General features: G+C 44.9%; 1 protein-coding gene across 3 annotated transcripts in view; it reads left to right on the plus strand.

Annotated features, from left to right (window-relative positions):
• SGSM3 (small G protein signaling modulator 3) overlaps positions 1-16,892 on the plus strand; it is a 288,821-nt gene that overhangs the window by 123,078 nt on the left and 148,851 nt on the right. For all 3 annotated transcript variants that reach the window (XM_086963472.1, XM_086963474.1, XM_086963473.1), the window contains 3 exons: positions 11,680-11,728; positions 12,489-12,574; positions 12,856-12,922. In XM_086963472.1, the coding sequence (XP_086819598.1) occupies positions 11,722-11,728; positions 12,489-12,574; positions 12,856-12,922 (160 nt within the window). In that variant the 5' untranslated portion in view covers positions 11,680-11,721. The remainder of the gene's footprint in view (positions 1-11,679; positions 11,729-12,488; positions 12,575-12,855; positions 12,923-16,892) is intronic.

Consider the following 16,892-nt stretch of genomic DNA (forward strand, 5'->3'; position numbering starts at 1 on the left):
TATTTGACTGTCACTGTCCTCAAAGCTGCAGTTATTTGACTGTCACTGTTCTCAAAGCTGCAGTTATTTTACTGACACTGTTCTCAAAGCTGCAATTATTTTCCTGACACTGTTCTCAAAGCTGCAGTTATTTTACTGTCCATGTTCTCAAAGCTGCAGTTGTTTTACTGACACTGTCCTCAAAGCTGTGGTTATTTTACTGTCCATGTTCTCAAAGCTGCAGTTATTTTACTAACACTTCCCCCAGCTGCAGTTATTTTACTGACACTGTCCTCAAAGCTGCAGTTATTTTACTGACACTGTTCTCAAAGCTGCAGTTATTTGACTGTCACTGTTCTCAAAGCTGCAGTTATTTTACTGACACTGTTCTCAAAGCTGCAGTTATTTGACTGTCACTGTTCTCAAAGCTGCAGTTATTTTACTGACACTGTTCTCAAAGCTGCGATTATTTTCCTGACACTGTCCTCAAAGCTGCAGTTATTTTATTGACACTTCTCAAAGCTGCAGGTATTTTATTGACACTGTTCTCAAAGCTGCAGTTATTTTACTGACACTTCTCAAAGCTGCAGGTATTTTATTGACACTTCTCACAGCTGCAATTATTTTACTGACTGTTTTCAAAGCTGTAGTTATTTTACTGACACTGTTTTCAAAGCTGCAGTTATTTTACTGACACTGTCCTCAAAGCTGCAGTTATTTGACTGTCCATGTTCTCAAAGCTGCAGTTGTTTTACTGACACTGTCCTCAAAGCTGCAGTTATTTTACTGTCCATGTTCTCAAAGCTGCAGTGATTTTACTGACACTGTTCTCAAAGCTGCAGTTATTTGACTGTCACTGTTCTCAAAGCTGCAGTTATTTTCCTGACACTGTCCTCAAAGCTGCAGTTATTTTACTGTCCATGTTCTCAAAGCTGCAGTTATTTTACTGTCCATGTTCTCAAAGCTGCAGTTATTTTACTGTCCATGTCCTCAAAGCTGCAGTAATTTGACTGTCACTGTTCTCAAAGCTGCAGTTATTTTACTGACACTGTTCTCAAAGCTGCGATTATCTTCCTGACACTGTCCTTAAAGCTGCAGTTATTTTACTGCCCATGTTCTCAAAGCTGCAGTTATTTTACTGACACTTCTCCCAGCTGCAGTTATTTTACTGACACTTCTGAAATCTGCAGTTATTTTACTGACACTGTCCTCAAAGCTGCAGTTATTTTACTGTCCATGTTCTCAAAGCTGCAGTTATTTTACTGACACTTCTCCCAGCTGCAGTTATTTTACTGACACTTCTCAAATCTGTAGTTATTTTACTGACACTGTCCTCAAAGCTGCAGTTATTTGACTGTCACTGTTCTCAAAGCTGCAGTTATTTTACTGACACTGTTCTCAAAGCTGCAGTTATTTGACTGTCACTGTCCTCAAAGCTGCAGTTATTTGACTGTCCATGTTCTCAAAGCTGCAGTTGTTTTACTGACACTTCTCAAAGCTGCAGGTATTTTACTGTCCATGTTCTCAAAGCTGCAGTTGTTTTACTGACACTGTTCTCAAAGCTGCAGTTATTTGACTGTCACTGTTCTCAAAGCTGCAGTTATTTTACTGACACTTCTCAAAGCTGCAGTTATTTTACTGACACTGTTCTCAAAGCTGCAGTTATTTTACTGTCCATGTTCTCAAAGCTACAGTTATTTTACTGACACTTCTCAAAGCTGCAGTCATTTTACTGTCCATGTTCTCAAAGCTGCAGTTATTTTACTGACACTGTCCTCAAAGCTGCAGTTATTTTACTGACACTGTCCTCAAAGCTGCAGTTATTTTACTGTCACTGTTCTCAAAGCTGCAGTTATTTGACTGTCACTGTTCTCAAAGCTGCAGTTATTTGACTGTCACTGTTCTCAAAGCTGCAGTTATTTTACTGACACTTCTCCCAGCTGCACTTATTTTACTGTTTCTGTTCTCAAAGCTGCAGTAATTTGACTGTCACTGTTCTCAAAGCTGCAGTTATTTTACTGACACTGTTCTCAAAGCTGCGATTATTTTCCTGACACTGTCCTCAAAGCTGCAGTTATTTTACTGTCCATGTTCTCAAAGCTGCAGTTATTTTACTGAAACTGTCCTCAAAGCTGCAGTTATTTTACTGTCCATGTTCTCAAAGCTGCAGTTATTTTACTGACACTTCTCCCAGCTGAAGTTATTTTACTGACACTTCTCAAAGCTGCGATTATTTGACTGTCACTGTCCTCAAAGCTGCAGTTATTTGACTGTCATTGTTCTCAAAGCTGCAGTTATTTTACTGACACTGTCCTCAAAGCTGCAGTTATTTTACTGTCACTGTTCTCAAAGCTGCAGTTATTTGACTGTCACTGTTCTCAAAGCTGCGATTATTTTCCTGACACTGTTCTCAAAGCTGCAGTTATTTTACTGTCCATGTTCTCAAAGCTTCAGTTGTTTTACTGACACTGCCCTCAAAGCTGCAGTTATTTTACTGTCCATGTTCTCAAAGCTGCAGTTATTTTACTGACACTTCTCCCAGCTGCAGTTATTTTACTGACACTTCTGAAATCTGCAGTTATTTTACTGACACTGTCCTCAAAGCTGCAGTTATTTGACTGTCACTGTTCTCAAAGCTGCAGTTATTTTACTGACACTGTTCTCAAAGCTGCAGTTATTTGACTGTCACTGTTCTCAAAGCTGCAGTTATTTTCCTGACACTGCCCTCAAAGCTGCAGTTATTTTACTGACACTGTCCTCAAAGCTGCAGTTATTTTACTGTCCATGTTCTCAAAGCTGCAGTTATTTTACTGACACTTCTCCCAGCTGAAGGTATTTTACTGACACTTCTCAAAGCTGCGATTATTTGACTGTCACTGTCCTCAAAGCTGCAGTTATTTGACTGTCACTGTTCTCAAAGCTGCAGTTATTTTACTGACACTGTTCTCAAAGCTGCAATTATTTTCCTGACACTGTTCTCAAAGCTGCAGTTATTTTACTATCCATGTTCTCAAAGCTGCAGTTGTTTTACTGACACTGTCCTCAAAGCTATGGTTATTTTACTGTCCATGTTCTCAAAGCTGCAGTTATTTTACTGACACTTCCCCCAGCTGCAGTTATTTTACTGACACTGTCCTCAAAGCTGCAGTTATTTTACTGACACTGTTCTCAAAGCTGCAGTTATTTGACTGTCACTGTTCTCAAAGCTGCAGTTATTTTACTGACACTGTTCTCAAAGCTGCAGTTATTTGACTGTCACTGTTCTCAAAGCTGCAGTTATTTTACTGACACTGTTCTCAAAGCTGCAGTTATTTTACTGACACTGTCCTCAAAGCTGCAGTTATTTTATTGACACTGTCCTCAAAGCTGCAGTTATTTTATTGACACTTCTCAAAGCTGCAGGTATTTTATTGACACTGTTCTCAAAGCTGCAGTTATTTTACTGACACTTCTCAAAGCTGCAGGTATTTTATTGACACTTCTCACAGCTGCAATTGTTTTACTGACTGTTTTCAAAGCTGTAGTTATTTTACTGACACTGTTTTCAAAGCTGCAGTTATTTTACTGACACTGTCCTCAAAGCTGCAGTTATTTGACTGTCCATGTTCTCAAAGCTGCAGTTGTTTTACTGACACTGTCCTCAAAGCTGCAGTTATTTTACTGTCCATGTTCTCAAAGCTGCAGTGATTTTACTGACACTGTTCTCAAAGCTGCAGTTATTTGACTGTCACTGTTCTCAAAGCTGCAGTTATTTTACTGACACTGTCCTCAAAGCTGCAGTTATTTGACTGTCACTGTTCTCAAAGCTGCAGTTATTTTACTGACACTGTCCTCAAAGCTGCAGTTATTTTACTGACACTGTCCTCAAAGCTGCAGTTATTTTACTGACACTTCTCAAAGATGCAGGTATTTTATTGACACTTCTCACAGCTGCAATTATTTTACTGACACTGTTTTCAAAGCTGTAGTTTTTTTACTGACACTGTTTTCAAAGCTGCAGTTATTTTACTGACACTTCTCACAGCTGCAGTTATTTTACTGTTCATGTTCTCAAAGCTGCTCTTCCTACCAGAGGGAGTTTGAGGTCAGTAAAATGCAAAGCATCATGCATGTCTTTTTAAGGTCCCATATATTGAACCTTGAAGGCCGTTTGGATGAGAAATATCCATCTTAAATCTGAATTGTACGGTGTTACTTCGGATGAATTGCCTTTAATATAAAGCATTGCTGCCAAAGGTCGTGTGTGTGAACACGAAAGAACCTCTCTTCGACAGACCCCGTTTATAACCTTATTGGGACGTAGATAGGAGAAGCACGCCTTTAAAAGAAGCTTGTCCACGGAGGCCTGTTTCATGCATATAACCCTGATTTTCGATACACTAAGTATCTTACCCTTCTAGGTAGAAGAAACAGTGTTAGTAAAATAGTGTTCCTCTGCTCCCATGCAAGAGAAAAGCATCAACTATCAGGGAAAGACATCGTGAATGTCATCTGCTAAAAATGCAGTTTTCCTTTTTATGAACCCTATGTGTGTGTGTTTTTTTAATATAGCGGGAGGATCCTTTTGGAATGAATATGTGTTAAATAAACAAAATAGCTAGATCATGTGTCCACTTCTATCCGATTGCTGTGAGAGTCACAACCCATTGGGCGAGACGTAACCGAAGCATAGCGCCTTGAGGCGAGCCTCGCTTCAGCGTTCCGTGAGCACACTTCGGGTGTCTGGATCAGGTCCTCGCAGGGCTGAGTCGGCATTCATGCTTCAGTTGTGGATCTAAAAGCTTTCCCGTTCGAGTCTCCTGGTAACTTGGGACCTTCGCCGCCCGGCCCTCGGGTTGGCACCGAGTGGACTTGCCCGCCAGAGGCTGGGGTTGAGGTGTGGCTGAGTGGGAAGATCTGTGATGGACTGAACCGCTCCATCGTGCCCAGACTCCGCCTCAGGCAGCAGGACCTCTCTAGAGCTAGGGCGGGTCTATATCAGCGCCTAGATCTACTCCGGGCGCTGGATTACTTGTCCTTCCTCGAGCGAGCGCTCCGACCGGAATATCCTGTCCAGCCGGCTGCCACACCCTCCCTTTCAAGCCAAAGAGTCACCGTCTAGACCGGTGCGCCTGCAGTGCACCACCAGTGCTTCGAGGCGCTAAACTGAGGGCGTCTCGGGCTCCTGGCGCGCTGCACTCCTCACTGCTTCTCATCCTTCACTGTCCCCAAACACTGCCCCCTCCGCTCAGCCAAGCCGCTGCCCCCTTCCTCATGAACATGTAGGGGCACTGGAAGCCCCCCCATACCCGCCGGGATCCTAGAAGTAGTTCTCTTCTCCTCTGGCTCCCACCGCGGCTCATCCGACGACCCCATCGCAGTCTGCTTGGACACCGTGGTCTCTCGGCCCTAGAATAGCGCTCAGAGGCCCAGTGTTCTTGAGGTAGACTCCCTCTCCAAGGGCCCGGCACAATGGCCTCTGTTTACTAGACTTCACTTTTGACTGTGCGGATATTTGTTCATTCTTTGTGATAAGGGCCGGACTGGTTGTAGCGGGCACCGGGTGTTTCCCCAGTGGGCAACCCGTTTTTAGACCCATGGGTGGGAGGGGGGGTTGTTTTTGTTGTTGCTGGGGGCCGGTTTTGCAATATCGGCCCCACCAACAAAAGCGGCACAAAGCTTTCTACTAGCCCCCCCTACTCCCCCACCCCACACACAGATTAGGCCAACAGTGCACTTAAAGTAGAATATATCACCTGTACTCAGCACAGCTGCGCTTGGCCGTGAATGGGTGTCCGAGTGACCAAAGAGTGTCACTCAATCATTCAAATAGGCTTTGTAGAGCTCTGCATATCACCCTGAGGGTATCCAGGCGCTGAGGGAGGGGTGAGAGAGGTTGCTGCTGCTGAGATGAGGTAGTCGAAGAGGGAAGAGGAAGAGCCGGGCCTTCAGATCCTTCTTAAACTCCTGCATGGTGGGGGATGTATGGAGGGGGAGGCCATTCCAGGACTTGGCCATCTGGTGTGATAGGGTGTTGCTATCACTCCTGCTTCCAGGGGCGCAACTAGACCCAAACTAGAGGGGGTCGGGGGAGGGCAGTGGGGGAGAGCAAAGACTCCTAGCTAGCCAGGGCCAGGCTCAAGCGATGGTGGCGGCCGTTACCCAAGCCTTTTTATTTTGGTGCTCTCCACCCCATATCCTCCTTCATGAATTCCTCCACTGCCACTCATACAGAGACCTAATCTTTCCATAGCCTCTCTCTAATGTACATTTCACTTTTTATAGTGCTACTCATAGTTCACTCACTCTCCGTTCTGTGATCTCCATGCTACACTTTCTTTGCAGCAGGCACATTAACCCGTCATGCTACTTTACGATGAGCCAAAACTGCAACCAGACAAAATTGTGAACTCTCACTAGTAGGAACATTAATCACCAGAGTTATATTGTTGCCTGAAAACTACCTGATGCACAAGGAAGTTCATGTGCTTTTAAACCACATTTTTTTTAAACACAGCGCCCCCTACCAAAGTTAATGCCAGATGCGGCTGCACCATTTGCATCGCCTTAAATCCAGTTCTGCTCCCAGCAATGGGGCAGGACAAGCATTTCAGAAATGGGGTGCGTTCTGACCTCATACTCTTTATATGAGGAACAATATCTATGTAAGTGGTGGGGTGTGAAACTTCTCCCAAATTCGAGCAAGCCAAACAAGCTAACATATTTCTTGTAGACTTCTTCCCTGAGAAATTTTTGAAACTTTTGGGATCAAATTTCTAAAACACCGTCGACCCTATGGGCATTCATGAAATATTCCAGTACTTTCATGGTGCACCAGTGAATCCTGGCCTTTCCTAGGAGTAAATCTCATTTTTTTCTTCAATTGTCAAGTCAGAAATTACTTTTACTACACCAGGTTCATAATTTTTTCATGGGTGGGACCCTTAAGTCAAGAGTACATTCAGTTTGACAGTGCCAGAAATTTACCAGGGATACTTCAGCCACAACCTTGGGTACCTCTAAAAATCCCCTCCGGTATACAAGGGTCAACATTTTGCCATTGACACTCCCTATAAAATGAGTACAGGCAATCTTATGACAAGAGTTACCTCAAATATCAGTTCCAACGTTTTCTTATGGATTCACCCTGTATGCTAAGAATTACCTGCATCATGTCAGGGCCTTCGGCCAGGTGCGAGGCACATGTACAGTGTCCCTGCTGCTGAGTATGACTGGGTTAGCGGCTTTTTCAATTACAGTTTGAGTCCCATTAGCCAATGATGGTGTCTTCATAGAAGCATCTCAGGGCCTGTAGTTAACCATTCTGTTAATGCCCTTGTTCATAAGGCAAGACTAACTTCTAGTATACCAGACCAGCAGCACACTTGCATGCATAGTACACATACACTGACACACACATTCTCTCACTCACACACGTTCTCACTATATCACTTGCACTCTTTCATACATTTGTTCTCTCTCACGCTCACACACAGACACTCTGCCACTCACACTTTCATTAGTCAATCTACTTTTATTGTGTTAGAAAAGCTTGCACTGCTGCTTCTGCTATACCTGCCTTGGCTTTTAGTGAAGCTTAACCCTTTAAGAGTGCCTGTCGGCCAACGGCTGTCGCAAGCACTACCTCGGTAGTGCTGCGCACGTCCGTTGGCCGACGCGGCCCCACCCACTTAATGGAACACCCGCACCGCGGCGGATTTGCCGCCGCTGTTAAGGCTTTAATAAAAACATATTCACTATTTAAAAACAATAATATATTGCCTCGTCAGTGTTTGTTACAAGTAGGATGTGAATGAAAAGTGTAGTTTCTTAAAATAGCTGTACAGGGCTTATATTGGTTTCACATGTGGATCAAGCGGGTACAGTATTGGAAATGAACTAATCCACATTCTAACATGTAATATCACAACATCCAACTGATCATATGAAATGCTTGACTTTTTCAGGAACAGTGGATTTCATCCAGTAACACTTTGCATTTTTGGGTTTTTGAGACCCAGCTTACAAGCAGCTTGTAAAATGTGGCTCAGGCCTGCCATTGCATAGCCTGGTTGCAACTTGGGGCTGCCATGATGACCAGGCAAGTGCACACACTTGCCAGTCCCTAATCCTTCCCTTTTCTACATGTTAGTCACCCCTAAGAAAGGCCCAGGGTACACCCCATGGGCAGGGGGCATTGCAGGTAAAAGGTAGGACATGATGTGTGTGGCATGTCCTGATAGTGAATTACAGCCAATTTCGTTTTTCACTATTGCAAGGCTACCTGTTCCCATAGGCCAGAATGGGCAGTTTGATAATAACATTTTATAATCCTAATCCTAACTGACTCAGGGAACTAGGTAGATATTCGAGTTTAGAATGCCTGAACTCAGAATGTTAAAATACATCTTTTAGTGAGGGTGATTTTTACATTCTATGTTTGAAAATACCACTTTTAGAAAGTAGGTATTTTCTTGCCTAACCATCCAGCATGTCTCTGCTAGGTTTGTGTATTCCGTGTCTGGTTTGTGAGTGACAGGGGCTGGGGTGGCTCCAGGAGCCTGAGTGAGTCAGCACTAGGCTGAATAGACCTATCTGCATTTGGAGTGGTGGGAGTTGTAGCACCTGGACCTGAATAGGGCTGTGCCTGCCTTCCACATGCTGGCTCTACCTCCTGTGGTGTGTCTGATGACCCTGGCCGACAGTGACCAAGGAAGAAGTTGTTAACTGGCGGAGTGCACCCAGAACTGGTTTGGACTGGGTCCAGGACCCCTCACACATAGAGAACAAAGACGTTTGGGGTATAAATATGAGAGCTGAAACCCCTGAACTTTAGATCCCTTCTGGTAAGACAAACCTTTGCCAAGGAGAAGAACCAAGGAAGCTGCAGGAGGAGACTGCCCCTGTGCTGTTATGCTATTTCTGGGGTTGGCCGGTAGTGGTTACTTTTTTGCCAAGGAAAGGACTTTTGTGAACTTTTCATAATCTTGAGGAAGAATCTCCAAGGGCTTGAAGTGTGCTTGCCTCCTGCCTGAAGTCTCAGGGATGCAAGACTTCACCACCAGATCACCTAAATTCCCTTGCTGGGAATTCTACCTGCAGAGAGGTGCCTACTGTTGTTTGGGCCCTCTGAGGAGACTGCATGTCGCTGGGAGTTGGAAGCGCGACGTAACAAGAAGCTTGTCGCCGCCGCAGCAGTTGCCGTCGCATCGTCGAAGAAGCGTGCCGCAGCTGTTCGCCGTCGCATCATCGACGAAGCATGTTGCATCACTGGAGAAGCATGTCGCAGCCGCAGAGGTCGCCGTCTCGTCATCACTAGAGAAGCGTGTCGCAAGGCCTGTCGCGGCTCAGAAGTTACCGAGTTTGCCGCACGACCGTCGGGCGTGCACCCATTGCATCCAACCTTGTTGCATCGCATCAAAGACGCAATTTTGTCGCATCGCACTGGATCTTCGCATTGTCAACGGGCCGCTGTAAGAAACGACGGATCAACTCCCCACTCAGTAAGGAAGCAAGCCTCCACTCCCCTGTGCAGCAGTAAGTAACAGACGCATCCACTTCCCTTAGTGTAAGGAACTGCGCATAAACTCCTCTGTGACCCTTTTGTTTGTTTTAATTGACGCATCTAAGGTACTTTGAGAGTTAAGTGTCGCAAACAAAGCAAATGAGCAAAGCTATTTTCTACCATTTTAAAGTCTATTTTTGATTACAGTATTGTGGATATCTGTTGTTTGGTCTTGTGTTAAGTATAGTAAAGATTACTACTTTTTCTAAACTGGTGAGGTATCCATTTGTAGTGTTTTCACTGTATTACTGTATGTGTTAACAAATGCTTTATACCCTGCCTCTGACATAAGCCTGCCTGCTCGTGCCAAGCTAGCAAGGGGGTGAGCAGGGTTTATTTAGAAGTGTAGCCCCTTACCCTGACTAGAACCAAGGGTCCCTATTCGGACAAAGGTACTTAACTCTGCCAACTAGAGACCCCCAGTTCTAACACACAGGAAGCCAGAAACCAAATTAACATTTATTTTCACCTTTGTTAGAATCTGGCCACACCCAACAAACAACTAACTTAAAACACATCTAATTATCAACAATAAAACAAACACTTTCACAAGCACCACCAGACACTGTGTGCAGCAGAATCCTTAAAACCACAATAAGAGGGTACCAAGTCTGCGGGGTCATGCAAATGACGAAACGTGCACCATACAAATACATAATATAGCAATTTATTGTCCGAACAGTCCCTATATGCTGGCTTGCATGACTGTTCAATAGACCTTTTTTTTTTAGAGGTGCAGTTCTTTTGATGCAAAGAAATGCAAACACCTCACAACTTCCATGACTTTAGCCTGATCACCCACCAACTGCTTGTACAGGTTATGAGCATCAGAGAATTTGGGAGGGACCTTCAGACCTAGACTTCAAAAATCACCCTCCACCATCCACAGGAGCCATGGCTCTCCTAAATCTCTGCCTTCCTAAACTGAGCACCTACAGTACTGATTGTGGTATGATGAGCCTTCCAATGTGTACTTCAGGCTATGGACAGAATTCTTGAAGGACATCACAGATTGTAAAATAGTAGTAAGTTGCCCTGGTAAAGCGAGCTTCCGAAACAGAGGCTCACGTTGTCATGACAGTGTTATGGCATTTGAAGCCTGGTCGAGGTAGTCACCCTCCGTTCCTGTCTGGAAATCTGTTCCCTTGAGCTGGGAGAAAAATGTGACCCAAACTTAAGAGCAAGGGTATGATACTCGTAAGTAGTAAATCGATTTCCACGCACATCTCTCTCCACCATCCCCAGTGCCCCACTAGTAGTACTGTCAGACAATGTTCCCTTTTTTGGATAGAGGACAGTACTGGATTGAAGGGGTTGGGGCCATCATCGTTTTTTCAAAAGTCAGGTCACCCTGATCTTGGCCGGTCACAACGTGGGACAAAATTCCTAAGTATACTCCAGTTTATAAGGTGCAAGTAGTGAAGTTACTAAATATCCTGCCTTGAATGACTATAAAATGGAGAACACCATCAGAAAGCTACCTTGACAGCCAAAATGATGGTGAGCTTCAGATCACATTGTCCTAGGTATTACTCATTTGTCACAAAATCTTTCATTTAAGGGGTGTGACTTAAAACAGACAGAAGAGAATATGGCCACCGTACGCCATATTGGAATGGGAGTGTGTGTCAGAGAAATCCCATTTGAATAGCGTGGATGTAGTATTGTACTATGACTAAGGCGCAGAGTCTTCCTCTTTTTCTGATTTTTACAAATAAAAGCAGACAAAACATCTGTTTTCTTGTTTAAATTTAATTTTAAAAGTGGGAAAATATGGAAATATGTCTTCTTTTAAGTGTTTTTGGTGGTTTCAATCATAAATATTTGCTTGGGCAATAGCTGTTTAGACTAGCACACAGAAGTGTTAAAAAAAGGAACATTTTCTAATGAAGCTTGCAGCAGTTGCAGTTGTGCATTGTACTGAACTATTAATGTTGTGTTAGCGGCAGCGCATTGCATATCAATAATGCATTATATCGGACCGCACCACAGACAAGACTCCCAAACCCACCCAGGAAGATGCCATGGACCCAGTACATACTTCAGGGTGGGGTTGTTTGGGCATGGACTTGCTGTACTCACCCTTTAGTTGACACTGGAAACAGCAACACACCGATCGCTGTCTCCTTGCTCACTGTCATCTCTTCTCTTCCCAGGTTACTGAATTCTAGCCTCTGCTTGTGAAGTTCCCAGGAGTCATGTCAGGTAAGTGGCAGCAGGTCTAGAGCCTCTTGTTGTGAATCTGTACTTCTGACATGTTGGATTGATTTTCTGATGCTTGCACATTTGAGTGGAATTGTCCGACGCACTGTGTTGATTCTCAGGTGCTTTATTATATGGAGCCGATGTAATGGGTTCATTCTTTGATGGTCTTCTATTGGGGTAGTTCCAGGGTTCCGACAGTTTGAGGCGATTTTAAGGTATCTGTACATTAGTTGAATTCCAGGGTGCTGATACATTGGAGGGGATTCTAGGGTTCCAAAGTGTAAAGTGGATTCTAGTGAGGTGAAATGTTTAGATTATCCTATGGTGCTTACAAGTTGGGTTAAATGTAGGGTTTCGGCACATTAAATCCATTCTGTGGTGAGCACATTGGGTTGGGTCCGGGGTGTTGATGCCTTGTGCGCATTTTATGATGCTGATGTACTAGGTCAATTCTAAGGTTTATCTAAAATGTTTGTTCTCAAATGTTCATGTGTTGGTTTCACCAACACTAGGAAGCCAACTTGTCATCAATTTTGAGGAGCTCACTGGTTGGATTGAGCCTAGTGAGCCGAAACATTGTGTTTCGTAGCAACATTTTGGGGCAGCTCCTGGGGCTTGGTTCTGCAGTGCCGAAACAATGAGTTCATTCTTGGCATGCTAGGACCATTCTGATGTGTTTCTGTTAGTGTTTTCCCTCAGAAACTTCGGGCTTTTTCATGTCATGTATTTTTCATAAATGATATTTCATTGACTCTTTCAGGCAATCATACGCCAGCCCCTGGCGGGCCCTTCTCTGCCCTGACAGCAAGCATGTGGCCCCAGGACATCCTAGCCAAGTACACTCAGGTGCGTATGTGCATACTTTTTGGGAACCCATGAGAACTGTTATAAATCAACCCCGAATGTATCCACAAAGCCAGTTCAAAAAGTTCCTTAAGTAGATGATTCCTTTATGTTGAATAGGTTTTCCCATGCTTCTGGCATTAGCGCCTCTCTACTGTGATTTATGAGTTCACCAGTTGGAGAGGTATTTTTGGGGACTTTGGGCTAGCTTTCTGAGGAAAGAGTACTTTGTCGTTTAGTTTGGGGAGTAAGTGTTGAGAAAAATATTTGTTCCTCCCTTTCAGAAGGAGGAGCTGGAGGAGCAGCCCGAGTTCCGTTATGATGAGTTTGGATTCCGCGTCGATGAAGAAGGTAAAGTAGAAGGAATGGTGGGCATGTTGATCACATGAGAGAACACAAAGTTGTTGGTTGGTCTAGTAAGAAATGTTGCAAATAGGCATATACATATTTTACATTTTTTATCTGTTCCATGTTATCTATTATTTAAGGTATCCTCCAAGCTGCATGCAGGAAGTCAAATGTTTAAAACACCTGGAGGTCTGGGTAGACCGCTACATACAACATCATTACCTATAGGCTTCTTTGAGAAACATATTGATGGACCCGATGGTAGAAATATTATACCAGATTAGTTACAGATTAATGCTATGTGCAATCTCTCCAAGGTTATCATGCAGTTTGAGCCACTTTTTGTCACTTCTGGTGCGAAGTGGAATGTGCTAGCTAGGTCATCTAATGCTTCTGGTAATGAATAGAAGGTTCTGGTGATTGCATGACGCCCCTGCACTCCCCTATTTACTCATCACACAAAGTAGTAGGATGCACTTTGGAAGTCTCTATACTTCAACAAAAAGTACTCCATGCACAAAGCGTTAGCATACATCCTGGACGAGCCCTGTTTACTTTATTGAACCCTATGATCACTTAACATGAGCCTGACACAGCAATTTCCATGGAAAGTCAGAAACTGATGGGTATGGCTGAACGCCTTCAGTCTGCCCTTTGCTAGCCCTGTTCCTGACACAAAAGTCCCTGGAGATCTCCAACTCTGCCAGTGCTTACTTGATACCCTCTCTCCCCTGGTGTCAGTCTCAGGCACTAATACATGTATGTATCGATCCTATAAGCACCATTGGACATGGTTTTGCAATTGAAACTTAAAGCAATGTCTCCACCAAAGTACATCTCGTCCACATATTAAGAGTTTATACTGTGGATCGTAGACACAATTTCAGGTTTGAAAGTTACACACATATTGTGATTCAATCTCTGTGTGGATTATTGGTACAACAATATCCATTAGCCACCCTTAGGCAAATAATGAAAAGATTACTTGCACTGTTATTGATGTAGCCATGCAAGATTCCGGGTTTGTTACTGAATAATAACTACAAGTCACTACCTTTAGAGAAACAGTTCTGTCTCCCCTACCCCACCCCAACTACCACCGTTAAAAAGGTCCCTGATCGAGTTACTTTTCATGTGCATGTGAGAGACAGGGTTTAACTCCTGTCTCCCTGTTTCCGTACCCTTATGGTCATTTTGATTGAATATTGTAGCAGGTGTTCAGTAATGAAATCACAGAACCATGAGACACAGCTGGCAAGGAGCTTAGGGCCTGATGTAAATCTCGGCGGAGTGGTCACAATGGTGATGGATATTCTGTCCGCTGAAATATAAATCCAGTTGAATATAATGAGATGTTCGAGGTATATGAGCTGCAGATTACACACGGTGCATAGATTGCCACCTACTGTTGGACCTGGATGTTTGCAGTGTTTTTGTCTTGAAAAGTCTAAGGAAATCACAAGATAGGTGACTCCTACTTTGGATTACACTGCGCATGGGTATCGGCTCCATCATTAGATTGTTTTTTTCCGCCATCGGGCTCGGATGTGTTTCCTGCGCTCTGGTTTGGAACCGATTCCCCTTCGACGTGCAAGCCTCAACATTTTCGACGGTATTGTCTCGAACCCGTTTCCAATCAATGCGACTCTTCACAACTTCGAAGTCTTTGATTCCGGTCGTCGACGAAGGCTTTCGGGCCTACCTGGGCCTTATCTTCTCGCTCATGGAAAGGACGCCATTTAAGAAGTGTCCTCAATGTCTGTCGAAGTTTCCCCACACTGATCTCGATGAGGTGTGCAACCTTTGCCTCTCACTGGAGCACAAGGCCAGAGACTGTTCCGCTTGTGCCTCCTTCTACTCCAAGAAGACGATTCGGGACTGACGAGCTCAAAGAACAATGGCTCGCTCGTCATCTTCGATCCCAGACGACATCTTCCAAGAGGGTGTCGACGTGCCAGAACAGGAGCAAGAACATGGCGTCGACAGCAACACCGAGGCCGACAACTTAGACGTCGAGGACATCACTCCGGCACAGCAGGTCTTAAGTTCACACGTCGACCCCGACCCTTCTTAGACACCCTCCAAAAAGGCTTCGGTCACAACCTCGCCTTTGGGCCCGGGTGTACACCCAGAGACTGCTTCTCATGCCCTGCCTTCAGACTCGGCAAATAAGCCTAATAAGCCTTTAGACGACTCAGGCTCGAGTCAGCCTACCCCCGGTGCCGGCACACACCTACCGGCACTGAAAAAGAAGCGATCTTCTTCCTCCTCCATGCCAGCTGCTTCCACATCTAAGCACTCTGCGCTGAAGACTGGCACCGGCTCCCTGGCACCAAAACCACACTCGGAGCTGAGCAAAAAATTGCCACCAAAAGGACCCAGCTCCCATGCCTCGGAGCCGAAAAAAATCACACGTTCCACCGGCCAAAGACACTGCAAAAGAACATGTTTCAAAGCCGAAAGATGCTACCGGTTCGGTGCCGAAAAAGCCTACGGAATCAAAGACCTCGACACCGAAGGATCTACTTCCCACAGAGGAACTATTTCATCCAGATCCTACACAAAAGACTCTTGTAAAAGATCCCAAAACTGGTCGATTGACTCCTAGTTCTAAAAAACGACCATTAGACACGCCTGGACTGGCTCCTCATCCTAAGAAGGACATTGCAACCTCTCCGCTAAGGATACCTTTCTCCTCCTCCTCCTCCTCCTCCTCCTCCTCCTCCTCCTCCTCCTCCTCCTCCTCCTCCTCCTCCTCCTCCTCCTCCACCTCCTCCTCCACCTCCTCCACCTCCTCCTCCACCTCCTCCTCCACCACATCACTCCCCTACACCATCTCCTACTCCATTAGAAGATGATAACAGGGATGACACCTCTGATGGCACAGATGGTGGTGCAGATAATGAGCCACTAGATAATGTTAGTCCTCCTGGCTCACCTGACCCTTGGGATGATTATAGCACCCCAGACGTCCCTAACATGCCACAAGATGACATATACCCCTCCAGGCCTTCCCCACCAAGGGACACTATGGGATTTAACCAACTTGTCCATAGGGCTGCCCAATACCATGGGGTTGACCTACATTTTTGACCCAGTAGAGGAAGATTTCCTTATGGATACCTTTGACACCACACAAAGGTCCACCTCAATTTTACCCATGCTTAAAAGGGTCATTAAGCATGCGCCAGAGGTCTTTAATGATCCAGTTAGGGCTCGAATCATCAACCCCCGAATTGAGGCGAAGTATAAGGCTGCCCCCTCAGATCCACCCTACATTAAAGGGCCTGCACCACTTGTAGTCTCCAACGCCGCAAAAGAGCCAATTCCCAAACATCAAGCCGAGGCTCCCCCACCAGATAAAGAGTCTAAGCTCCTTGATGCCTCGGGCATAAGAACAGTGTCACAGGCAGCAAACCTATGGCGAATTGCCAAACTCAGGCACTACTAGCAAGATAAGACAGGGCACATTATGATGAGTTAGAATCCATAATGCAGCACCTTCCAGACAAGTACAAAAATAGGGCCAATTAACTTTTACAAGAGGGTATTCGTTGTGCCCTAGATGCAGCAGATACTGCTTCAAGGGCGATTAATACCAGTGTCCTTTTGCATAGGCATGCTTGGCTACGCATTACAGGTTTCAAACCTGAAGTTCAAAGTGCCATCCTCAATCAACCCTTTGATGAGCAACACTTATGTGGACGTATCCCTTGAAAAAATGAAAAAGGATATTGACACAGCTAAATCTATGGGAGCCTTGCAAACGCAAGCTCCCAGACACTCCTTTCGTCACTCATCCTACAGAAGCACCACCAGAGGCTACTCCTCAGATAGTCCCTCTACTTCCTACAAAGCCCCTACCCAATCCACCTACAGTAGGGGCTACCAAAGAGGGGGTTACAGGGGTAACAACAACAAAGGCAGAGGCAAAACTAATAACTCCCGCTCTGCCTCCACCCCTGCCCAATGA

Source organism: Lissotriton vulgaris, chromosome 1_1 (genome assembly GCF_964263255.1).
Source record: "Lissotriton vulgaris chromosome 1_1, aLisVul1.2, whole genome shotgun sequence".
NCBI classification, from domain to species: domain Eukaryota; kingdom Metazoa; phylum Chordata; class Amphibia; order Caudata; family Salamandridae; genus Lissotriton; species Lissotriton vulgaris.